This window comes from Drosophila persimilis, unplaced genomic scaffold (assembly GCF_003286085.1).
Source record: "Drosophila persimilis strain 14011-0111.01,24,50 unplaced genomic scaffold, DperRS2 tig00000808-arrow-arrow-pilon, whole genome shotgun sequence".
NCBI classification, from domain to species: domain Eukaryota; kingdom Metazoa; phylum Arthropoda; class Insecta; order Diptera; family Drosophilidae; genus Drosophila; species Drosophila persimilis.
In genome coordinates, this window is record NW_020825357.1 from 827,703 (window position 1) to 852,638 (window position 24,936).

The window sequence follows — 24,936 nt, forward strand, 5'->3', positions numbered from 1 at the left end:
GTGCTTAAGAAATTAAAAAAATATTTGAATTTTGCTTAAGAATTCTCCCTTTTTTTTCTGTGTGGCTCCTGCTCACCTTTTTGTAAAAGCTTTTTGTCTTACAAATTGATTCTTCGATTAAATATACTTATAAATACATATATATATAAATGTACATCTACAAATAGCAACAGATCCCCTTCGATTCCATCCAGAAACTCCATTCGTTTAGATTTTATCGCGCTTCTTGAAATTGCGCTTCGAGGCGCAGCGATTTATGATGTCCGAGACATGAGGTTTGTGCTCAAAGATTTTCATCAGCTGATTCTGTGACTCGTTGATGCCTTCGGTGATGATCTTGCTGCGCTGTATGTTACCCTGGAAGATCAAGCAGAGTAGCAGTTTAGTAACCATGCCTCCGTCCGACTGCGGCGCATTTACCTTCAGCAGCTCACTGACTCGCTCCATTTCGCTATTCTTCTCCTTGTTCTTTTCAAGCTCCTTCAGCATGGTCTCCAGTTTGTTCATGCTGAACGTCTCGGATTCGTTCTAAAAGAAAAACAAAGAAAGAACATTTACTTAGGGGAATAATTCAGATGCAAGTTTGAGTCTAGTTGTCGCACCAAATCCTCCATTTGGGAGCGCAAATGATGCAGCTTCCAGCCATTGATTTTCCCCTGAACATTTGGCTGATTGGCCAGATCAATGATCGAAGCGCCTCGCTCCTCGCGCGGCTTTACATCCGTATAGCGATGGAAATGATTGTTGGCCAGCTTATGGGTGGGCTTGTATGTCTGAAAAAGGATCAAATATGAATTGCAGTCTGTCCCTCAAGAGTCCCTCATATGTCGGGCTTACATTCAGCAGCGAACAATTGCGTGGACGTCGCAGGACAAAATCCACGGGATTTGCATTCTCCTTATTCCCTGCCACTGCGGGCGCACTAGTGCGATGATTGATGTCTCCCGAAGTGCTGCTGCTGCTGTTGGGCGCTACGCTGGGCCCCGCAGAGGCTGCCACCAGCAGGCCGCCGTTGTTGTGCTTCTGCATGTACGATGCGGCGGTGGCTGCCGCCGGCTCTGCGGTTGGTGGCGGCAGCGACAGAGAGGCCTGACTCTGGGTCGAGTGCTGGCTGTCATTGCTGTGGAATTGGGTTGATTTTAGATTGGGACACAGATACATAGATCCAATATTAGCTTACGTTGAACGTCGCGGCTTCTTTCTCACAGAGCAATCGTAGCTGGAACTGGAGCTGCTGCCCGTGCCATTCATTCGTCCAGCTGCCGCTGCCTGCTGCTGCTGCTGCAACTGTGCTGCTGATCCCAGATGCCCCAGGAGACCTGACTGCTGTGACAGCTGCTGCTGCTGCTGTGGCGTTGGTGCTTGGACATCCACAAAGGCGCTCGCACCGCCGCGTGACCCCAACGAGGCATGGGCAAGGGTCTGCTGCATCGACTGGTGCGCGTACAACTGAAAAAGAGGCAAAAGCATATATAGAATTATAGATCCAGCATTGAATATTCAACTGTTACCTCATTTATGGGATTAAAATGCGTGGAATTGTCGCGACCGCTGGGCACAGAACCCGCTGCTTGGGGATCCCCAATCCGGTCCTGCAGCTGCTGCTGATCGACGCCTGGCGAAGAATTTGCCGACACTGTGGTGGAGCCATCCGAGGAGGCGGGCGACTCGCCGCGTAAATTTCTAACCGCTGCCGCTGCTGCCACTGCCGCTGGGGGCACACGTTCGCGCTCTTTTTTGGCCAGGGCCTCCACAGTCAGAGCGGAGCTGGCGACGGCCACCGACGAGGGCACAGACACGGAAACGGGCTGCAAATTGAATGTAGAGCCAGAGGCCGAGACGATATTGGGTCCACTCGTGTTACTGGCCATCGAGAGGAGCGTGGGTCCCAGATTCTTGGCTGCGCGAATGGGCGATCCGTCGGCCACCCGCTTCCCCATGAAGCTGGATACGAGTGTGCCGCCACCGCCGCCGCCAACAGGTCCGCTGATCGTTGCCGGTTGGCTGGTAACCCCGCCCGTGGTCACCTTGACGGACGTGTGCAGCGGTATGACCATGTGCTGGGGTGGTGCACTGCTCCCTCCCGCCGGTATAATCAGCTGCTGATGGCCAATGGTGCGTGTGGCGCCGGTGGCTCCTCCAACCGTCGCTCCCGATGGCAGCACCGTGAATGTTGCCTGCGATCCCGGTCCGCCAGCACCCACTCCCACACCCACACCGACACCCATTGGGGCATGGCTGGCAAAGGGCAACGATGATACGGACAGGCTGCCGCCGGCACTGCTCACCAGCTGCGCCTGCGACTGAGTGCTCTGCGTGAGGGTTGTTGTGGTCAGCGAGAGGACGCCCGTGGAGGCCGAGGCGGGCATCGATTCGTAGTAGATTGTGGCAGAGCTGCCCTTGTCATCGATCTGTGGAAATGAAACTCTCGTTTGAGGCCAGGGAATCCAATCCTCCTCCATCAAGCACTCACCTTCATCAGTTGGCTTTGGGAGGCCACCACGGGGTTCCAGGCACGCGGGAATCCCGTCACCGTTGTCCCGCCCTGACCAACGCTTCCATCCGATCCCATCCCCCCACCCGCTGCCACGGCGGGGGTCATCATCATTTTGCCCACGGTGATGCCGCTGGCATTCTTAATGGGCGTTAGCGTGCCCGTGAGGCCTCCTCCTCTTCCACTGATTGTCAGTGGCAGGACTGTGGCGCCGCCAGCCGCTGCTGTGGCCTGGCCGCCGACGGAATTCGGGTTCACGACGCTGGCCGAAACACTTGGCACGGGCACAGCCTGTATGCTGGCGACGCCCACGCCCTGTGGCGTCATGGTGGGTGCCCCTCCTCCTACCCCGGGTGTTGAGAGTTTGCCAATCGGATTCAATTGCGTGATCGTGAGCGATGGCTGCACCTTTGCCGTCATAGTTACGGGCGGACGAATGCCTGGAAAGGATTTGGGTTCGAAATTGATTCGCTTATGCTTTGTGGCGTCACTAGCTTCGGTCTTACCCATCTTGGCGGCAGCCGAGGTGCTCATGAGGAAGGGCTGCAGCATTACATTGCCCGCCAGGCGGGCGCCCGCCCCGATAATCTGCTGTGTGGCCCCCGGTCCAGGCTGCTGCAGCTGTATGATACGCGTGGGCATATTGGTGGTCAGGGCCGTTCCTCCCAGGCCTGGACCTCGTCCCGGTCCCACTGTCGCTCCCCCCGACACGCTCACGGGCGTCTGTGAGGCCGTGACGCTGGCATTGAGCTGTGGCATACTGGGCGCGCGAATGCTGATGCTTGTCGTATTCAGTTTGGTGGCCGGGAAACTCTTGCCCAGCGGTATGGGCCGCACCTGGCGAGGGGTGACTGTGGTGCCGCCTGGCGTTGTGGTGGTCACGACTCCTCCAGCAGTGGGTGTCGTCACAGCGAAGCGTGGATTGAATTGCTGGCCCGGTTGGGGATTGACGTTGGGGCCACCCGCCGACATATTCGAGGAGTAGACTAGGGTGGCCTGATGCTGCCGCGGAGGCAAAACAGTGGCCACATATGCCTGGGGACCTCCTCCCGGCCCGCCCGTTGCCTGCTGCTGTCCCAGAGGCTGGGCAGCGGAGACGGAAAGAGCTGCAAAGATCGGAGCACGGATTAGAGCGGGAGGTTCGAGGAAAGGCTTGAATTCGTCTTACCTGTTGGCGCCTGGACTCCGGTCGTGACCACACTGGCACTACTTACCCCCGCCGAGGTGGTGATTATCCTCTGGCGAGGCGGATGGATGGCACGAATGAGCTGCATCTGCCCGGTGGTGCTCTGCATCCAGGCCGCGTTATTGCTTGACGAGATCACTGTTGATGACTGCTGCGAGGACACGGCCACGCCGCTGCGGCTAACCGTTGCCGCTGTGCCGCGCACAAATCCCCCCGTTGTGCTCAGCCCAGTGGGAGCTGTGGGCGTCACCGTGGCCGAGCCGGTGGATGTCGTCCGTAGCGGTGTGACCAGACGTTGGCCGGCCGTCAAGCCCAGGCCCATGCCTCCCATCTGCGTGGCCGTGACACTGGCCCGCGGCAGATAGGTGGCCTGCGTGACTGGCCGCGTGACGGTGATGGAGGCATTGGAGACGCTACGCGCCGGAGCCGCTGGTATGGCCGTGATCTGAGTGCGGCCCGTGGCCGTGACATTCTCCAGCTGCTTGATCATGGGCATGACGACACGCACCTGTGTGGACTGGCCACCGGCGCCAATGGCCCGTATGGAGGCCGCCGTGGTGGCCTGTCCTGTGTTAAGGGCAATCGGAGTGGCGCCCAGCGATGTCTGTTGCACGGTATTGGCGGCTACCTTGATGGTGCCGCCGCTAAGAATGGGTGTCCCGGTGATGGAGATGCCCCCAACGCCGACGTTCAATCCCCCGACATCGGTCTTCACGTGGGTGATCTTTGCGGCCACCGTTGAGTGTGCTGCGGAGGGCAAATGGGGGGGCAATGAGTATTTGTTTATGACGCCGCGCAGATGCAGGGGCGGATGTGTGTGCGATACCAAGGATGAGGCAGCTGCTGCTGATAATGATAATGATGTTGTTGTTGTTGTTGATGATGATGATGATGCATGGGGCTGCAGGTGTGTGCGTATTTTAATGGTTTTCAATGGGGCTGCTGTGTGTGAATTGAATTTAATTGATTTTGTGCAATTTTAGTTGAAATGTTTTTCCATTTAACATTTATCGATTGACGAGGGCGCGAGAACAACAAGACAGTAACAGAAACAGATAGAGAGAGAGAGAGAGACAGAAATACACAACATACACACAACAGTTATGTACAGCAACAGCATTTGCTGAGAAAGTGAGGCACAAAAGAGAATACGAAACAAACACTGCGCACAATACACACACGCACACAACCGATGCACGGCCCAATATATGAATGTACATATGTACATATATGTAGATGATATCGTTGCACATACCTGATGGGGCAGGAGCTGTACCTCCGCCGCTGCCCGTTCCCGCACCTCCCGCGCCGCCTTCACTCGACGCACTCATGTTTCTTATTCGAATACCTGCAAGAAGCAACAAAAATGCATTCAGTCAGATGCCAGTTACACGTTCTACATGCTACATGCTTCTCTGCCTCTTATCTATTCGCTATGTATCCATTTTTTCTTTACACGCACGCACTCATACACAAAAACAGCGCCAAAACGAAGGCGGCTGTTTCGGGATAGTTGTTCAAATACTTGCCTTTTTCGTGGGTTTTAGCGCACGGTCTGCCGCTTGAATTGTATTTAACTATTTCTGCGTAAAATCTGATAGCCGAACAAGTTTTCTTTATATTTTCTTTCTTCTTCTCTTCTTTTTTCTTCTTCTCTTTTTTCCCAACCCTGGAAATCTAGCGTGACCGTTTACGGTCTTATACTTTTCGGTATATTTTGACGTCGAAATGGAGGTGAACGTTAAATAAAAACTTTATATAAAAAAAAGCTTTTCCAAAATGCCAGGGAAAAAATCGAATCTAATATAAATGAAAATATTATTTTATTTTATTAAGAACTGTGTATATTTGACTATGTTTTCAAAAGTGGCTTAGTTTTTCGACTGAAGGCCGGGGGAACGTGTCTGGTGACGGCATCGAAAATTAATTTTGCGTTTTTTCTGTCATGTCTCTGATCGAAAGAATGATTTCAACACTGATTTTAGACGCCTTGTCTAGCTCACACTCCTTGCAGAGTTGAATACTTTTCAAAGTTTTTTCCAGTATTTCTTGTGCAATTTTCTTGTCGTAATTTTTATTGGGCTATACGAAAGGGTATGGACAACAGGCAAAAACAGCCAAGGCGACAGGCAAGGTTCGTACGAACCTCACCTCGCTTGTTAGGACTCAAAATCATTACAACTTTGCACAGCAAGGCAGAGTGATTTATGGTATTTTTAATACTTTTCGGTATTTTTTGAAGTCAAAATTGAGCCGACGGTATCTTTACGGTATATCGGTAGAATAAATTTAATTTTCAAAGGTATATTTCAGAACAAAGGGTATAGAAACTTCTATGCGCAGTTTTTATTTGTATTTCCTCTCCCTCAAATCCTTGATGTTCATTCACTTTCCAACAATTTCTATTGGCGCGCTCAATGAAGGCCTAATTGAGAGTTTTTAGCACTCTCGCTCGCTTCAAAACAGTTAAGGCGCTCTTTTTCGCTCTCTTTGAATCGGCCAGACTCATGTGCCGAGAAATCAAAGCAGCATGTCCTGCAACATGGCCAACATTGTGCATACCCTAGGGAAAGGTTATTATAGAATTGCGGAAATGTTTGTCATCTCAGGCTCTAATGAATGCAGAATCTAGTCAGTCTCTGTTTAATAAGTATTTCAGAGACCAAAAATCGGTATCTGGATCAGGATATTATAAAAATGGGAATACTCTATTCGACAAGCAACAAGTCTTCAAATACCAGCAACAATGACGGGACTGTTTTTTTTTTGTTGAGCTTTTTTGTTTAAACCTTGATTTAGTCAAAAATTCAAGAAATGGGAGTACTTAAAAGTACAAGATTAACTTGTAGTCAATTTATTCATCAAAAGGATAAAACTATGTGGGCAGAGCTGAGGGTCTCGGTTAGCCAGAATTATTCAACCGAATATCAAAATTGAGCAATTGGAGCGATTACTCTCTTACGTTGTTTTTGTTTGGCCTTTTTCGCTAAAACCTTTTTTAGGCAAAATTCTATAAAAACCAGTATTTAAGATAAGCCAGTCAAGTAGAAAATAGGTACATTAATCATATAAAATTATGATGGCATGGCTAAATGTTCTATATAGCTAGTAATATTCGTCGGAATATCAAAAACGAGGAATATGTTTAATATAACTTGAATTTGTCAGTATATTTACGGTATATTTTGAAAATGAGGCGGTATGTTTCGGTATATTTCTGAGTGTCGGACGGTATATTTTATCGATAAATCCGCGGTCACACTGGTGGTTTATGTTGTCGGTTGTCGTTTCTTGCAATGATTTAAGTTTTAAGTGTAATTGCTATAAGGTGTCTCAAGACCTTTCTTTAGGACCAGAATAAAATTTAAAGCCCGACTGCGGGGTACACACTATTTTTGTCGTGTGTGTGCAGCCGCGTTTGGTGCAGAATAACTACCAATTTCGGTACAATAACACACACGGGTCCCATACACAAGGGGAGCGAGAAGCAGTTTAATTGAATTACAAGTGAAATTAAAGTGTGCTGTGTGCCTGCCTGTCTCCCCGTAAAATTTCAAACTCAGGTGAATCGCAAGGAAAACAAACCGAGTTACGTGAAAAACCACAAAGTGCAAGAAAGAATTCGCTGCTTGATGTCCCCCCTCAGCCGTGCGAGAAAAAATTGATTTTCCACAATTGCAATTGAAAGGCAAAAGGCAGAAAGCAGAAAGAGGCAAAGAAAGGCAACTGCCGTTGACCGTGCGTGAGTGTGTTGTGTTTTTTCTGTGTGTGAGAGAGGGTGGTGTGGTGTGGTGTTGTGTGTAGTGTAAAGGGCGCGCGAGCGAAGGAGAGAGAGAGAGAGAGCGTATCGAGACGTCGCATCCTCTTCGCATGCAATGAATATTGTCGGGGAGTATGAATACAGCTCCAAGGATATGCTTGGCCATGGCGCCTTTGCTGTCGTCTACAAAGGGCGTCACCGCAAGGTAAGAACTAATAAAAAAAAAACACTACATTCTCGTCATTTGTAATTAACTTCTTTATCCCCCAAGTCCGAGTGTGCGTAATATTGTTTATGAGGCTTATCTCTCATTCGCAAAACAAATGCAAAAAACAATATCAAAACTTATTAACAATGCGCCATTGTCAGTAGGTAAACACAAAATACGTCCCCGCAAACACAAACGCCAAAACATCAACGCGCGTTTGCTTTGCTTTGCTTTGCTTTGCTTTGCAAAAATGTCGTCAGAGAGTGAAACAAAAATCAGCTGAGACTCCTCCTCGACCGCCCCTCCCTTGCGGGGGGTTATTTATTATTTATCCATTGATAAATATCTATTCCACAAGCTGAATTTTGCATCCAAATCACAGCGCCATTTTGTTGTGCCTTGTTTTTGTTACAACTATTTCTATCCCTTTTCTTCCAGCATAGTTTTAATCGTCATTTATCTGCGGCCGCCTCTCGCACGTGCCTTCACACAAAGGCACGAAATTGCGTAGGCCTATGCGTGTGTGCTTTGCGTCTGTTTGTGTGGGCTTTCAAGTGCTTTTGAACTATTTCAGGGTCATGCCCGAAATAATTAATTCTGAACAATTGCCTGTCGAATTATTGGGTCCTCCAGAAGGGGTCATAAAATCCAAATTTTTCTAAGAAAATTAAACAAATACAAATGTTTGTGAAAGGAATATGTTTGTGTGGTGGAATGATGTGCTCCTGTAAGGTGTGATATCATATGCCACTGCTATCAGAGATCTCTCAGCATCACTTTAAAGTTGAAAAGCAAAAGCAAAAGCAAAACCACAAAAAGCCATAAATAAAAGTAAAGTGAAAAGCGAAAACACTTTGCCAAGGCAGAGCCAGAAGCAGCAGCAGCAGCATCAACAGCTGCCTGCCCGCTATTGCATCAGCTGTTGTCTGTATCCATAATAAAAGCACCTTCCATATATGTATACATAAATATATATGCATTCATATGTACATATGTATGTTTGTACCAGTTTAAATTTGCTTCTATACGTTTTGTACATATGATTAGGCAGATAATATACTATTTGTACATACATATGTATGTCTGTATGTATCTTTATGTATGGCCTGTTCAGGTATATTCGGTTTAGCAACCGAATCGATATACACAGCTTCTAAAGAAATTCCAGCCAGCTGTAGTTTCACTTGTTTCTTCAAAGTTTTGCTTAATTTGATCAAAAATGTATCTACCAGTGTATTTTCAGCTTCGTCTCGTCACTAAATTGAAAATGTGTACAATAATGTACACTATTAATTACAAGTGCAGTGCAGTGCAGTGCCGGTGGGACAACAATGGCGTAATCGACTCCCTCCCACACGTACACCAGACACCAGAGCACTTGTCTCGCTCGCACACCCACCCCCCCTGCTACTATTGCTCTCTCCGTCAGTGCTGTGCCACTCTACCGCTCTACCGTTCTGCCACTTTGTCACTGTCTTTGTCTTTGTCTTTTTCTTTCATTGTGGACCTTTTCTCTTTTTTCTTTTTATCTCCTTTTTCCAAAAAGATTTGAATTGATTTCGATGTATTTATTGTTGTTTCTTGTGTTTTTTTTTGTATCTGAAATGTCTGAAATGGTTTCTGGAATAGTGGGTGGATTGTACTTCTATTGGTCTAAGCACATTATCATTTCCTTGGGTTCCTTGGGCACATTTTGAATGCCTTTCCATGTGTTAATATCACTGCAATTCCTTTGGTTATTTTAAGCACCGTGAAGGACTTGTCAGACAGCCCACGATGGATTTATCTTCTTTAAGTATCTAAAGTCAGCATGTGCCCAAAAGAAGATTCTCTAAAAATAGTCGGGAACATGTGTGCTCCATCGAGACAAAGACTAAAGACAGCTAAAGGAATAAAGAATATCTACTCAGAGGAGAGACACTAGTCCCAAGTGCTGTCTGCTCTGGCCTCTCCATGAATGAGACGTATCTTGCGGATCTTTATCTGTACGAGTATCTCAGGGATGCGCTGCGTGACATGTGCCCAGACACAGACCTAGTACCAGACGACACGTGTTTCAATATTTCATAGAGGGGTTCCATTCGGTTCGGTTTGCTTTTATCGTGTTCCCCCAATTGCATAAGGTCATGCAAAAAATTACGAATACGAGTGTGTGTGCCCCGCCCCCGCCGTTGCCCCTCCTAGCCACATACTCCATGGCACATGGAACATGGAACATTGTATTGTATCGTTGCACAATCTGTTCCGTTCCCCCCCCCCCCACCCCCCCCCCCCCCCCTCATCGTTTCGGATTTCCAGACTTTTTGCATATTTACATATATTGTATTTGTTTATAGTTTGTGCAATGGCATTTTTGTTCATTCCATTTACTTTTTTGCATTTCAAAGGGAACGAAAATGCATGTAGGTTTGAGATTATTCCCTTCTAGACTTGTGTGATAATGATTTAAATTGTTTCATAATCAATCAGATTGGAGTGTGGACACTACGAAGCTTCTAGGCGGGCCCTCTCTCACTCTATCAGGCACAGCTCTCTAGGGTTTTCGAGACCATCTATAGTGTAATCCCTTTGCCAGCGATTAGTCTGGCCACTCGACTTTGAAACGGAAGTGAAATCCACCTTTCTGGTGGGAACCACTACGACACGTGCAGACCAAAACCGAGTGCTATAATACGCATAAATTAATTGAGAAAATGCCGCCAGTCATCTCTATATAGTGTAGATATTCTACCATTTGTTTCGCAGACAAACTAGTTTGTCTTGTTCAGCTCCAGATCGGTTGTAGTACGAGTATTTCTATCGTCTGTTCTGTGCTGTTCTGTTCTGTCTGTTCTGGTCTGGTCTGTCAATTGGTCGTGAATTATGCGGTTATTGGTATAAGATATAAAAGTTTTGCGTCGCAAAATTAGAGAGAATTTCCGTGATACCTGGTGCTCCTCTGGCCACATCTGTATATATTTTCACCCGCCAAACCAGTTGGGAGTTTGTATCTCTCTGTCTCTCCCTCTCTCTCTCTCTCGTTGGCTGTGTGTATCCGTCAGATACTCGCACTTGCACTCGCACTTGGTCTATGGATGATGTGCATTTCGTGTTGCCTGTGGGGATGGCTAGCTGGCTGCCACTCGTCGTTTCTCGCATTTTCTGCCACAATTGTTGCCTTTTTTGTCTTGCTATTTTTGGCCAAAAGAAATGCTGCCGTTTTTCCCTGTTGCTGTTAGTTGAGGACGGGGGGGGCCATTGCACCTAAGGCCAGCAAATTTCTTTCACCTTATCGTTGCCCCCTCCCGAGTTCATTGAACCCCCCCCAAAATAATAAAATGTACCTCCAAGCCCAAAACCCATAGCCCAAAACATTTTGAAACGCATTAAAAAACATGGTTTTTGGATCGCCCGAAATGGTGACTGGTGGTCGGGGTCACCCTTTGGGAGTTGCCTTCGTTTTTTGACACCATTTTCGCTTCGGCCAGCAAATTTGTTGATTGGGGTGATTGGGTCAAGAACTGCTCGAGTGTACGCTGTGTGTGCTGTTTTTTTTTGTTTTGCATTTTTATGTACTTTCTAATCTAATCTCAAGTTCTTTTATGGCTTTTGGGGTGACGAGTGACGTTAAGAAAGAGTTTAATAAATAAAAGTAGATCCACAAAATTCTACAGAAACTCGTATGTTGCCACTGACCTGAGATACCATTGCCATTAATGTAATCTAGTCAAGCTCCAATGATCGCATGTCAATACCATATGCACAGGGAGGAAGGGAGGTAGGGAGGGAGGACAGAAAACACTGAACTCTGAAGATGGCCTGCAAACAAACAAACAAACAAGCAGAAACAGAAACAGAAGATGTGCAAGGTCTTGGTTATCGGTTAGCAGAGAAGCTGCTGCATTTAATTTGTTTAAATATAAATCTTGAGAGACACACACACACACACACACACGGCAGAGTGATTGTCAGGCGGTGAAGAGAGCAGCACATATATCGATTTACAAGCCCCCATCATTCGAAGAGCGCGTGTTCGCGATCCAATCGGGGGTTGGAGCACGGGCGGTGGGAAAGGGAAACCAATAGAATGCTAAACAGTACCAGTACTCGTATCGAATCAATCCATTCAGTAAATATATCTTTAACAAATATTTTGTACTTCTTCTCGGTCCCGAGTTACGCATGTTTTTCGTTTTCTCTTTAGCAAGAGACTATATATATATCGGAGTAAGGGCGTGGATCATCTGGATATACTCGTACATATGCAAAGCCGTCAGTAACCGTCAAGGCTTTCTTGCCTCAGACACAGACAAAGACAAAGCGCCAAGAGTCATTGTTGTTACCTGCTTTGAGTGTTGAGTAAATAAGTTAACTGAATGCGGGAGGGCCAGTTGGTGGGGGTTGGGGCCGGGGCCGGGGGCTTGCCTTATCAACCCTTACCCGTCGTAATTCCCAGCCATAACTTCGCTTCCTTTCCCTGCCGTTCGTCTGCTTTGTGGCCCAGTTGAATGCGTTTTTGCGTATCTAATAATAACAAGAAACCCGAGCGAGACCCGAGCACTCTTTGGCCATCATCTGGGATTGGCATTTCCCTGTTCCCTGCCAGAGAGCTGCGGGCTCTCTTTCAATGCATTCCAATGAATGAAACGAATGTGAATGGCCGATAATTTGGTTCTCAAAATAAAAACTGTTTTGATAGCCTCCAAAAAATTGAAACCTTAAACCCCTTGAACCGATATCGAACGCAAATCATTCGATGTGGCGTCCCCAAAGGGGGAATTGATTAATTTCTATGAATTTGCTTTTAAAATTGGGTTAAATGTTCAAAGACTTGAACGGAAATAAATATTAATGACATTGTTTTTCATTTCTTTTTTGTTTTAGAAACACATGCAGGTGGCCATCAAATGCATTACCAAGAAGGGACTAATCAAGACGCAGAATTTGCTCGGTAAGGAGATCAAAATTCTAAAGGAGCTCACCGAACTGCACCATGAGAATGTTGTGGCTTTGTTGGACTGCAAGGAGTCCCAGGATTGCGTCAATTTGGTCATGGAGGTAAGTCCGTGTCGCTGAAAGCGTCAAAAACTGCATTAGTACTCGTAATATCATGTTTTTATGGCTAAAACGTGTGCGCCCCCCCCTGCCCCGCCCCGCAGTCCCGATGATGTGGTATTGGTATTGGTTTGGCCAGTTTCACGTCATATCACCACCTACATACCTCTCCTCTGCCCGCCACATTGCCTCTCTTTCTCGTTGGCTAAAATGCTACGCCATTAATTGCGGAAGTTGCGAAATGAATTTGTAAACAAAAATCAAGTGAGAATAGAATGGAATGGAATGCTAGGTGGTTCTTCTCATATTGGATTGTGGGGTCATACCCGGCATACCCTGGAGCAGAAACTATAGAAATTACCCTATAAAAATGCAAAAGCAAGGAACAATCAGTGGTAGGGTGGGGCCTAATTTTAGTATGGTGAATCACTAGCCGCCGTGAATTCTCTTTCTCTTTTCCCCTGTGCCCTGGGGCAATTGCGTTGTTTTTGTCGCCTCTTTATACAATGTGTGCTTAATTATATATTTCTTAATACGCATTTGTTAATTTACACCAGAATGCTCTCCCCCCCCCCGGTACAGATCCATTTCGGATATTCTGTGCTCGAAGTTTGTTCAACTCTCGTGTGGAGAGGTGGTTCTGTGGGTGTGTGCGGGGTGGTGGTGGGACTACAGGTGTGTGCCGATTGCCAGCACTCAGTGTGTTTACAGAGTATGTGCTACGAGCACTGCTATAATCTGGAAAGTAGGTCAAATGTCTGTGGCGAACGCGGCATTAGAAGGTTCTTTTTGGGCGATTGTTTGTTTGTTTCTTTGTTGTCCACAACTGATAAGATTGTATAGGATTGAGTTGTTTTCCGTTTGGAAGTGGGCAAAAGGTTTTGAGAAACTATTGATTCGTAGGTGGAGAAGAGTGGCATATTAGGGTATGTATTCATTCGCTTACGCTCGGTTTTGCTTTTCTTTTCTTCCATTGCAAGGCAAGTTAAGTAGAAGGTGGCGGCAGTATGTCGAGAAAAGATAAAAATCCAGGAGCGATGAGTAAAGTCCCTCGACTCAGAGAAGATCATATGGGCTTATCCACCGTCCTTATATTCGGATACGAAAATGCATATATGTGTATGTGGTACCTTGTGTATACATTATACCCTGCACATCGGCTTTGGTGGGAGCGAGAGGAGGGGAGTGTTACTGTTCCATTCCATCTGCTATTGTTGTTACATTTTCGTTTGCCTGACTTTGGCCCCGTTAGCTTTGCCTCTGCCTCTGCGGTATTCTAATTACTTTGCAATCAGAAAGAGAGAGAGAGAATGGGACAACGAGAGCGGTGAATGAGATTGTTATCGGTGCAGTGCCTTCCTCTTTTTGCTCTCTATTAAACGTATGCATGTATTTATTGATTCTGTTCTGCCCACGTGCCCCCCATTTATCTGCTCTTCACTATTTATTTACCCGTATCATGGCAACAATTAACGATCTGTTTATCTGTTTACTAAAACAAAATAAATATTGGATGGATGGATGGATACGACAGGATAGGATACGATAAGATACAAAACGCGTGGATGGATGACAATCAAGGTTGTCAGGTGTCAAGTTTCGGTAGCTATAATTGCAATAGCCACGATTATGGTATTAGGTGGAATTTCCCTGGGGAATTTTGGGGAATCAGTAAAACATTTTGCGCAGCATTTTGTTTCCTTCTATTTACAATAATTGTTTTTATTGTATTTTGGCAAAAAAAATCTATAGCTAAGAGTACGACACGCACAGACACACACATAGAACTAAAAACTAAAGTATGATACGTTTAAGCATTAGAAGAGAGTCGCCTCCGTCCTTTGCTACCCTAAACAGAACGCCATGCGACTAGGCAGCTAGCTAAACCTACTAACAACTAGACTCCGACTAACAAACTAGGGAACCTGGACAGCGGTGGTTGCTGTTGCGGTTTTGGTGCTGGCAAACAATGGAACGAATCTACAATTGTTTATGACGTCAAGTAGTTAACTAATTTTCGCATTCTACAGATAAATTATCCATATAAATTAAGATATTCTATCGCTCTATACATATATAAGAATCTGGCGAAAAAAAAATGCTTGTAAAGTGGAACGTGTTTGTTTTGGTTAGAAATTCGGCAAGTTCGTCTGTTCTACTTAGGCTAGCTTATTCAATGGTATCTCCTCAGTGGGATGGACCTGATCCTTTGGCTCCGGTTTGCTGGTGCGGCAGCATTTGGTCTTGATGCCGCCCACATCCTTGCGGCAAATGAGGCCAATGACAATGCCAATGACCGCCAATACCATGATGCCTGCAAATGTAATGCGACATTTAATATTTCATATTTCATATACATATATCTCCAATCACTCACAGATGAGCAGCGTGTTGATAGTCTCCTGTGAGATGGGCACCTGATAGGGTTTCTCCTTGTCCGTGGTCGTCTCCACAATGACCCCACTGCTCTCGGTCACTGCGCCAATGCCAGCTTTGACCACTTCAATGGCCGCCGCCGTGCTGTTTGCCATTTTATTCCGATTGCGATTCGCTGTTTAGTTTGGAAAACACGCCATAAGTATTTGCTCTCATCATTGTTCTGTGGAGTCTGTTCCGCTTACCTGTGCGTGTCGGGGCGGGGGTTGCGGCTGGCCGGGCTGTGGCGGTGGCAGCGGTGGGCAGGCCCGTCACCCGCTTGAAGGGCGGATCTGTGGCCTGGATCAGACTCTCGTTGAATGATGTGCCCAGCACCAGTTCGAAGCAGCTCACATCAAAGTGCCTGAAGCTGATGTTGTCAATGGACTTGAGCAGGTTGCACAGCTCCTCGATGTTGGCCTGGTCCAGTTCTGGCAGTTTCAGTTTAATTATGTTTTTTAGCGGTGCAAAAGCTCGCGTATTGATTTTCTGTCAAAAGAAAAGCAAAAGCAAGTAAAGTAATTGCGTGAGAGAGCGAGAGGGACAACTATCTATGCTAATCGACGAACAGCTGCTGCAGGGTTGCCTTGGCATGCAGGCGCCAACTATCGATAGACATATCGGGGATTTGGCAGTGCGATAACTTTGGCGCGAAACTTGTACCTGTTCGAAATCGTTGTTGTTCAAGCGCAGCGTTTGCAGGGCACTCATATTGACGAACGTCTGCTCCGGCAGCTCCGTCCAGCTGCAGTTCGAGCAACTGAACTCGATCAAACCGGGTTGATTGAGAAATGAACCCTCCAAGCGCTGGGTGATGGAATTGTTGCTCAAATCGAGAAGCTCCAGGTCTGTGGCCCCCACGAAGGTGTCGGGTTCGATTTTGGTGAGACGATTGTTGGCCAAACGCAACCGCCTCAAACGCTCCAAGCCATGGAAGGCCTGCCAATCAAATGTATTAAGATTATTATATTATTTAGATATATATATAAGTATATACGTACCTCCTTGTCCAGATGACTGAGCAGATTGTGGCTCAAATTGATTTCCACCAGGCGGGACAGATTGGCAAAGTCCTCTGGCCTCAGTTCGGCAATTACATTATAGCTCAAGTCTATGATGGCCGCCGTCCTAGGAATGTCCAGGGGCACATGGGTTAGATGCGCATTTGAGCACTGGATATACTTGTCCTCCACGCAGCGGCATTGCCGGGGACAGCTGGGCTCCAGGACCAGGTTGCTGCGACGTGGTATGTCTAGAGTAGATTAAAAATCAGTTGTAATCGAGTGGAATGCATAATCGGGGGGATTGAGCCTCACTAAATGTGGGTCGAAATGTGGTTGTGGTTGTTGTGGAAGATGTGAATGGCATCAGTCTGTTCTCAGCTGTCTCCGGTGATCCCTTGGACGCCGTCTCTTCACTGTAGTCATCGTCATCGTAGATGTAATCATCAACCGAACTGTTGCTCGGATTCTGCTGTGCTTCAGCGGCGGCTGGAGCTGCAAATGTGTGGCTGATGCTGAAAAGGTGAATAGCATAGAATAGAGCAATTATCGACCAATTCGTCAACTTGTTTAGCCAAAAAAAATATAGATATACCAAAAATGGAAACTGCCTGGCAATTCTAGGGTAAAACGAGGCTTACATCATCGTCTTGAAGGCGAACCAACGAACACACCCAACTAATTTGTCCTGAAAACGCTCTTGACTTGACCCATTTAATTACGAGTGTCGTCAAAGCCAAGCGAACACGCACACACATACACACAAGTATTATGGAGGACAGGTAGGCGAGCGAGCGAACGATAACTTTTTCCTCTCCTCACTATCATTATAAGCTTTTGTTTATGTCTCTCTCTCTCTCTCTCTCTCTCTTTATCTTTCTGTCTCTCTGGGGAGAATGACTGGAGGAATGCCTACAGTGCGTTTTACAACTGTATATTGTGGATGCTCTGCTCTGCTCTTCCACATGAGTTTTAATTGCAAATGAAGTTTTCCCAGTTGCCTTAAAATACTGTAACGCACTGTACATGTGGGTCTTGCGGTGGGAAAGAGACACACATACATATACCCAAACCTGTTTACGTCATGGCAAAAAGAGACAACTTGACCGGTTTATTTTTTTTTGCACGATTTCGTTTACTCTCACTTTCGCCGTTTGTTTTGGTTTTGTTGCTGTTTCGTGATTTCTTTCGCCTGATTCTAAATCCTTCATTAGACTTCTGCTCTGCTCTCAAGGGTGTGCGGGGAGCGGGTCAAGTGCGTCTTAAAAAACGACTTGACTTGACTTTTGAGAATTCACTCAAATTGCGTGACTCTTGACTGAAGTTTTAAATGATTGTTGAGGATAGTCATCAGGCAATCAAGTGGTCAAATTAGAGGGTATAAACGTTTTATACTAGAGTCTCTAACTGAACGGAAACTTATTGTTTTATTGCTGATAAAGAAGGTCTCATTATTGCTGCGGTTTTAAAGAGAAATACCTTCAAGCTCGAGCACAACCTTTAAACCTTAACGACCCATGACGATCAAATGGAAACCCCCCTCCCCTGATAGCACCCAAAAGAGGAGTATTTCAAGTGGAAAGTTTACAGTCCTCTCACTCTCTCAATACAACAAAAAATCAATTGAGCTCTCCTCTATCTCCCTCTGCCTCTCCGCAACTGTAAATGGACGAGCATGGAATAGGACGAGACCATTAAAATGTGACTCATCCAAAAAAGCTGACACCAAAAAGAAACACTAGCTGTTCCCCGAATGGGGATTATGCATGAAATGCAAGCGTTTCCTGCACTTGCTGTTTTTCTTTCCTTGGTCCGATTTTCTTGCACTCAAATCGCCCAAGTTTTTTGTAGTTCTTGCCGCCTGCCGTCAAACAAAAATTATGATAAGGCCAGGCGCAAAAAAAAGGCATAAATTATCGGGGCAACCGGTGTATTGTTATTATTTTTATCAGATTAGGTGATATGATTAGAAGGAACCATTAAGTGCTGTTGCCGAGGTCTGTCCATTAAGAGGTAGTGTGTGTGTGTGTGGTTTTTTTTTTATAACCCCTGCGTGAGTGTTGCAATTGGAAATGATATAAGTAACAGGCGGTGAGTAGGGTCAAAGTCCCGCTACTCGTACGCTTCCTCAACAGGTTCGAGAATTAATCACTTACGATCGTTACTCAATGAAAACCTTGTACTTTCGCCTTTTTGTCTTGTCGCCTAGAAATGATACCCACCAGCTCTGTGAGGCACCTGCGTCATCCTACTTATAAGAATTTCAAATTTCAAAGATGATTTGTTTAACAAATAGAATTTCTCCTGCCCATGTATCACCGTTACATCTGATCTCGAAACGTATGTTTAAAACATTTTTTTTTTATATGGTTTTTACCTGACGCTGAGCAAAAAAATCAAGAGCAAGCCAAATTTGTAATACACGTGCATTTTTATTGTGATTTTTATTTTGTATTGTTTAGATGGTTGGTGTTTTATTTATTATTTTTTCCACTGACTGGTTTAGCAATATAAATTATATATATTTTGTTGTTTGTTTATTTCATTTCATTTCATTTGTTTGGCTGAGAATTTCACAATCTGAAAATAGATTTTAATTAGTTTTGTTTCACTCGGCACTTTTACTCTATATTCTATAAAGTTATTCGGATTTTATTGGCATAGTAAATACATCAGTTTTCATAACATAATTTCGACGAAGCTTTTTCGATCCGCTCGCACACACCGGCACATTCTCAACGCCCAAACCCAACTGAGACGACGGGGCAGAGACCCCAAGCATGGCAATTTTGCCATCCAATGCAGGTGAGAGAGCGCCGAAACTCTCTCTCTCTCTCTGTCTCTTCCTCTCCGAAATTTTCTTAGACGCCATCAGCTTGATTCTTTAGCGGCTTTTGCTCTCTCTCTCTCTCTCTGTCTCTCTCTCTGTCTGTTCCTCTCCCTAATCTGTGCGGAGTGATTAGTAAATGTTTAGCCCCGGCCTGCCTCTACCACTACCACTAATCTTATCATTTTTCCTTCGTTTGTAATTCTCTGTACTGCTTCGTTTTGCTTTCGTTGTTCCATTCCGTTTGACATAATTCTTAAGTGACTGTGTTGCTATTAATTATAGTATGTAACTTTTGTAGAGAGTTTCCCAAAAACGAGAAGAACCCCACCACCCACCACCCACCGTCATCTCTGTCGATCAATATTACAACGAAAAGTTAACTTTGATTGCGGGTAAAAACCGATCGTTATAGCCGCCCTGGACGAGATTTATACATTTTGTTAACATAATTTACATCTATCGGTATAGGAAAACCATAACATGACTAAGTCGGAATGCTGGAGATGAAAAGATTAGCTAGATTGGCTTGTTGTGTGACGTGATTTGAATTATAATTTTATTAAAATATATTTAACAGTGAACTTTGCTTGATTCATCCAGTGTACATATTTATATTTTGTTAATTCCATTTCAATTGTCTTGATATATGTAGACTGGCTACATGTGTATATTTTCTTATACACACACACACACGCACAGAAATCTATACAGCGGCACGCTTTGTTTTTATCGCCTAGAAAAATAATGTTGACCTTTAGTCCATTGAGTTTTACTTGGAATGTTTCGCGGCACATAAACACAAACACACAGAGACAGAGACACTCCACACGTAATACCCTGGGTTGTGGCCGTGTCTTTGCCTTTGCGCTGCCTATGTACTCGTGTATTGCTTATTTTTTCGACCACACGCACTAACAACAATTTGGCAATTGCAGCAGCGAGCTTTTTGCACTGTTTCTTTCTTTGTGAGTATCGCGTACGATTACAGCTTTTGCAGCCAAGGCGGGCGAGTCGCGCGATTGTCTGTGATAGACTGAGCGGCAGCAGCGACCCAAAGCCCACCAGCCTGCCAGTGGCAGCAGCGACGCGCGCTCAGCTCAGAGAGAGAGCGAGCGAGTCAAAGCTCTCTCTCTCTTGCTCTGTTTGATGGAAACTTTAAAACCCCAAATGTTGTTGGTTATTTTCGTTCATTATAATGAATAAGTGCATTTTCCAATAACTCGCTGACTCATGCGCACTTGTTTGCTGATTTTGCATATTTCCATTGATTAAGAAAAACCAGAGTTCAATTTCTAAAAGTCCCCCGACACGACTGTGGCTGTGGATGTGGCGCCCTGCTCTTCTGTTCTTCCGCTCTTCTGCTCTTCCGCTCGCCCGCTCTTCCACTCTTCTCTCTTTCTGTACTTTTATTGTAATTTGTGTAATTATTTTTTTCTTTTTACTGTCACTCATTTTACATGTCAATGACTTTTTTGAGCTTGCTTAATGCAAAAAAAATCATTTGGCTGTTTAATGTTCGTTCTCTGTCCCTCTTGCCCACTCCTCCCCTCGGCTTCTGTGTAGTGCGTTAAGCGGTTTCACAAAGGCAAGTGAAATCTTTTGTCATTTCAATTTTTTGGTTTTAATTGCCTAATATTGCCTGTGTTATTGCCTCGCTTTGTTTGCTCATTAAGTTGTGCGAGAGTAAGTGGTCCACATGTCCATATGTTTTCTCATTTTCTGCTGTCCGAAAGTGGTTTTTTTTGTTGTTTTTGTTCGTTGCACTGCTTGCAAAGCAGGGCAATAGGTGTGAGAGAGAGGAGAGTGAGAGTGTGCCCAAGGTCAGAGAATCGGCAATACTTTTTGGCAGCTGCCTTCTGAGACCCTCGAAATAACGGAGTGTGTGGCTTGTGTGCGTGTGTGTGTGGATCGAATCTCTTGTCTGGCATTCGAAAGAGGGTTGGAGGTTGCTTGAAAAGCTGTCAGTCCTCTCCTGATACAGGATATGCATGAACAGGAACCGGAATTCTTCAAGAACGGAAGCCAGCAGCAGCTGTCTAATCTCCAGAAAGATACATAATTCCCTAATTCAAATTGTCATTCCCATTCCAATTCCAATTCCTTTCCTCAACTTGGATTCTTGATTGTCATAAATCACATTCGCATTGACCTTGCCCACATTCTTTATATAATTGTCTGAATGGATGGTCGGACAAAAGTCGCAACGAAGAGTCGCGGCTCTTGGGATGGGGGTCTCTGGGGGTCTTGGCATTTTGCACTGATTGAACCTAATTCATTTGCATAGTACGCGCTTTGCTTTGCTTCTGCCTTTGCTTTGGGGACCGGGGACCGGGGACCAAGACCCCTCCTGAGGGTTGTAGGAGATTTATGTGCGCTCTGGAACTTTTGACCTTTTGCTTTTATGATAATAATGTTTCTGTTTGTCTTCATCTTTTTGCAGTACTGCAATGGCGGCGACTTGGCGGATTACCTGAGTGTAAAGGGGACCCTGAGCGAGGATACCGTTCGATTGTTTCTCATACAACTAGGTAAGGACTATACATACATCTAAATATAGCTATATTTAATTTGGTTTGGTATCTTTTAGCTGGTGCTATGAAAGCGCTTTATACCAAAGGAATTGTGCATCGTGATCTCAAGCCACAAAACATTCTGCTATCGCACAACTATGGCAAGACATTGCCATCACCATCGAAGATAACCCTGAAAATTGGTGAGTATGCTCTAGATAGGATACGGCAACAGGACAGGACTTAAATTCACTCTTGTTCCGACAGCGGATTTCGGTTTTGCGCGTTTTCTAAACGAGGGCGTCATGGCAGCCACTCTCTGCGGCTCCCCCATGTATATGGTAAGGGAATAACTATACTCCACATATGAATAAAGCCCTAAATCGAATATCTATACCGATATATAGGCTCCCGAGGTGATCATGTCGCTGCAGTATGATGCCAAAGCGGATCTCTGGTCGCTGGGCACGATCGTCTATCAGTGTCTGACTGGAAAGGCGCCCTTCTATGCACAAACACCCAACGAACTGAAGTTCTACTACGAGCAGAATGCCAATCTGGCCCCAAAGTAAGTGACCCAAGAACATTGTTATCCAATTTAGTTTCTAATGTGACTCTTTACTGAAGGATTCCACATGGAGTGTCGCCAGATTTGAGGGATCTGCTGTTGTGCTTGCTGCGCCGTAATGCCAAGGACCGTATTTCCTACGAGAACTTCTTTGTGCATCGCTTCCTGCAGGGCAAGAAGGCCGTGTCGCCAGGTAAGCCGATCGAGATCAGCGTTTCGTCAAAGACTATCCTCAAATTGTGATCTATCAACAGTTGATATGCCTCCGCTGGGCAGCACACCGCCGGTGAAGGCCAAGAGTCCGTTGCAACAGCAACTGGAGCAGGAACTGCAGCTGGTCAAGCTGGCCGAGCAGCAGCAGAAGGAGCGCGAAGAGCAGGAAGCGGCCCAGGATGAGGAGAATACGGGTAACTATCGAAAGAGAAAGTTCCCCAGACAAAGATCATCCTCTAAATGTGTCTGTTTTGTGGCCATATAGTTTCCGTGGTGGCCAATCCAGCCATTTGTGCCACCATCACCAATGTGGGAGTGCTCTGCGATAGCGAGAACAATAGTGGATCGTGCAGCTCTCACGAGGATTCCGATGACTTTGTCCTGGTGCCCAAGAATCTGCCCGAGGATCAGCGTCAGGGCCAGGCACAGGCACTGCCCGCAGCCGGAGGCCAGCGTCAGCAGCAGCAGCCACAACAAAATCAATCCAGTCCGCCACGACCCAGCAGTCTGCCCATCTCCGAGCCGAAGCCAGTGCCGGCTCCAGTACGCCGCCAAACGGCCGCCAATCCAGCTGGAGGAGGCGCACTGGCCGGCTCTCCGGCCAGACAGGGGGGCAACATGCCACTGACAGTGGCAACATTGGCTGCGGCTGGCAAGCAGCTGCCACGCTCTCAGCCCATCAGTGTGAAGCAGCCGCGTCCGGATCAGCGCAAGAGCAGCGTGAGCAGTGACATCAACTCGATCTCGCCGCCGGCAGTGCAGTTTGCCATTGGAACACCACCGGGAGGCACCACCACACGGATCAGGTCCGCTTCGGGGGGATCGCTGTCGGAGACCCCGCCGCCGCATGCACCGAGCACCTGGCAAGTGTCGCCCGGACACTCGCAGTCGCCGCTGCGTAGGAGTGGCAATAGCTCACCGATTCTTCCGTCCGCCGCGCTCACCAAGCTGCCGACCCTGGGCAGTCCCACGATGCTGGTGGCACCCGGTTCGCTGGGATCGATTGGCTCCGCTGGCAGTGGATCGGAGAACAACAACCAGCACCACATGCTCGGACCGCGTGCCTTCACCCTGCCCGAGCTGGGAGCCACCGGGGGACTGCACAGTCTGCTGGACACGGGCACCGGTGTTGGCGTTGGCGGAGGTGAACCACATGCATTCCAAGCCCCAGAGCTGTCGGAGGAGACGCTGATGGATCGCGAGCATAACGAGACGCTGTCCAAGCTGAACTTTGTGCTGGCCCTCACCGACTGCATCCAGGAGGTGGCGGACTCGCGTTGCGCACCCCTCTCCACCCTGATGGTGGCCGGCAGCCAGACGGCAGCCAACTCGGCGGATCCCCAGCAGATACCGCCCCATGCACCGGAGCACTGCAAGCGGGCCGAGCGTCTGGTGTTGCTCGTCCGTGCCCTCCAGCTGCTCTCCTCTGGCCTGACTCTGGCCTCGCAGCAGCTGCGTAATGGCCAGCTAAAGCCATCGTCGAATGTGAAGAATGGTGAGTGGTGACTCTACAAAACAGTCTGTAAAGAATGCCTCTTTATTTTCCTTTTGCGTCCCCTAGCTCTGCTCACAATGAACGCCAAGTATCGGAGCATACTGTTCGAGTCGAAGCGGCTCAATGGCAGCGGCCTACTGCAGAAGGCGAATGCATTTAACATAACAGCCGACAAGATACTATACGACTATGCTCTATATATGGTAAGAAAGGCACAGACATCTATCGCACAGCAAATAATGTATATTTTGTATCCCGAATTTGCAGTGCCAGGCAGCTGCTTTGGATGAGCTACTGAAGAACACCAAGAACTGCTTCGAGCGCTATAATACCGCACACATTCTGCTGCATTCGTTGGTGCAAAAGTGCAATCATCCACAGGACAAGATGCTGCTGAACAAATGTAGGAATAGAGATAATGGCTTAGCTCCCACCAGACGTTGTAACTAATCTCTGTTCCACTATCTCTCTGACAGATCGCGATGCCGTTGAGAAGCGTTTGAGCATATTGCAACAGCATGGCTACATCTATGTGACCGATGAGAATGCCTAAGCGGAGCACAGGGCGCACAGGACACACAGTACACACAGGACAGGCATCGGCAATCTTTATCAACATTTCCTTAAGTTATTCAAATCCCCAGCCCCCCATTCTATTGAGTTGGCAGTGCAACATGTGATTCAAAACAAAAACTACTATACCACACGTAAAACACAAATAATTTTAACAAAAAAACACACACAGATTATTGTCTTTTGGAGTTCTTGTTCCCCACCCCCCCTAGCAGTTGTCGAATGTAAATATTTTCTCTGCAAAGCATATGTAGTTTTTGTTTTTTTCTGTATAATTTCGAAACCCCCATAATTGTTAAAGCTTACAAATGAGTGCGGGATGCAAACATGAATAAGGGCAGGTACAGAGTCCAGCTAGTTCTAAGAGTAACCATTTATTAATATATAACGTATGATATACATGCAAATATACTGAATACGCGGGTGGATACATGGCATATGTACAACAAAACACACGAAAGCTAGACCCAAGCAAACAGTAAAGGTAACGTAACATAGCGTAGTGGGGCAAAATGCAAGCCAAAACTGAGTTTAAGCCCCAGCCCGAAAACCCCAAACCCCATATCTATACCCATACCCATATATATATCATGTGCTGGAATATTCATCCATCCTTCCCCTATAGCTATATAGTGTAATATTTTTTTTT

General features: G+C 46.4%; 3 protein-coding genes across 5 annotated transcripts; 1 reads left to right on the forward strand and 2 right to left on the reverse strand.

The window, feature by feature from the left end:
- Positions 1-11: 11 nt before the first annotated feature.
- Positions 12-5,284, reverse strand: LOC6598953 (mucin-19). 3 transcript variants are annotated; one of them, XM_026993185.1, is made up of 11 exons: positions 5,210-5,284; positions 4,936-5,028; positions 3,663-4,619; positions 3,001-3,600; positions 2,474-2,934; positions 1,512-2,411; positions 1,181-1,449; positions 838-1,120; positions 603-773; positions 421-528; positions 12-357 (listed from the first exon to the last, which is right to left on the reverse strand). In XM_026993185.1, exons 2-11 carry the CDS (start codon positions 5,009-5,011, stop codon positions 208-210), a joined length of 3,975 nt encoding a protein of 1,324 aa, XP_026848986.1. In that variant the 5' UTR covers positions 5,012-5,028; positions 5,210-5,284; the 3' UTR covers positions 12-207. The 3 variants fall into 3 exon arrangements, with proteins under 3 accessions (XP_026848986.1, XP_026848985.1, XP_002024191.1); XM_026993184.1 differs by having other exon boundaries at positions 3,663-4,622; XM_002024155.2 differs by having other exon boundaries at positions 13-357; positions 3,663-4,427.
- Positions 5,285-12,515: 7,231 nt separating this feature from the next.
- LOC6598954 (serine/threonine-protein kinase unc-51) lies at positions 12,516-24,747 on the forward strand. Its single transcript, XM_026993234.1, has 11 exons — positions 12,516-12,685; positions 21,369-21,456; positions 21,516-21,641; positions 21,706-21,779; positions 21,846-22,006; positions 22,066-22,199; positions 22,261-22,413; positions 22,485-23,714; positions 23,781-23,917; positions 23,982-24,117; positions 24,191-24,747. The coding sequence occupies exons 1-11, from the start codon at positions 12,518-12,520 to the stop codon at positions 24,265-24,267; spliced, it is 2,484 nt and encodes an 827-aa protein (XP_026849035.1). The 5' UTR covers positions 12,516-12,517; the 3' UTR covers positions 24,268-24,747.
- Positions 14,374-18,528, reverse strand: LOC6598955 (leucine-rich repeat and transmembrane domain-containing protein 2). Its single transcript, XM_026993235.1, has 7 exons — positions 18,476-18,528; positions 16,414-16,613; positions 16,099-16,349; positions 15,761-16,036; positions 15,304-15,586; positions 15,060-15,233; positions 14,374-14,996 (listed from the first exon to the last, which is right to left on the reverse strand). The coding sequence occupies exons 1-7, from the start codon at positions 18,526-18,528 to the stop codon at positions 14,842-14,844; spliced, it is 1,392 nt and encodes a 463-aa protein (XP_026849036.1). The 3' UTR covers positions 14,374-14,841.
- Positions 24,748-24,936: the final 189 nt, after the last annotated feature.

Excerpts from the sequence above, each read along its gene's own strand:
- LOC6598953 (XM_026993184.1), bottom strand. The coding sequence starts at position 5,011 with ATGAGTGCGTCGAGTGAAGGCGGCGCGGGAGGTGCGGGAACGGGCAGC. Across the intron at positions 1,121-1,180 it reads AAGAAGCCGCGACGTTCAAC|CAATGACAGCCAGCACTCGA; the intron begins GTAAGCTAATAT and ends CCAATTCCACAG. Across the intron at positions 358-420 it reads GAGTCAGTGAGCTGCTGAAG|GGTAACATACAGCGCAGCAA; the intron begins GTAAATGCGCCG and ends TTGATCTTCCAG.
- LOC6598954 (XM_026993234.1), top strand. The coding sequence starts at position 12,518 with ATGCAGGTGGCCATCAAATGCATTACCAAGAAGGGACTAATCAAGACG. Across the intron at positions 23,715-23,780 it reads ATCGTCGAATGTGAAGAATG|CTCTGCTCACAATGAACGCC; the intron begins GTGAGTGGTGAC and ends TGCGTCCCCTAG. Across the intron at positions 24,118-24,190 it reads CAAGATGCTGCTGAACAAAT|ATCGCGATGCCGTTGAGAAG; the intron begins GTAGGAATAGAG and ends TCTCTCTGACAG.
- LOC6598955 (XM_026993235.1), bottom strand. The coding sequence starts at position 18,528 with ATGCACGTGTATTACAAATTTGGCTTGCTCTTGATTTTTTTGCTCAGC. Across the intron at positions 15,587-15,760 it reads ACAACAACGATTTCGAACAG|AAAATCAATACGCGAGCTTT; the intron begins GTACAAGTTTCG and ends TTCTTTTGACAG. Across the intron at positions 15,234-15,303 it reads CCCCGCCCCGACACGCACAG|CGAATCGCAATCGGAATAAA; the intron begins GTAAGCGGAACA and ends CAAACTAAACAG.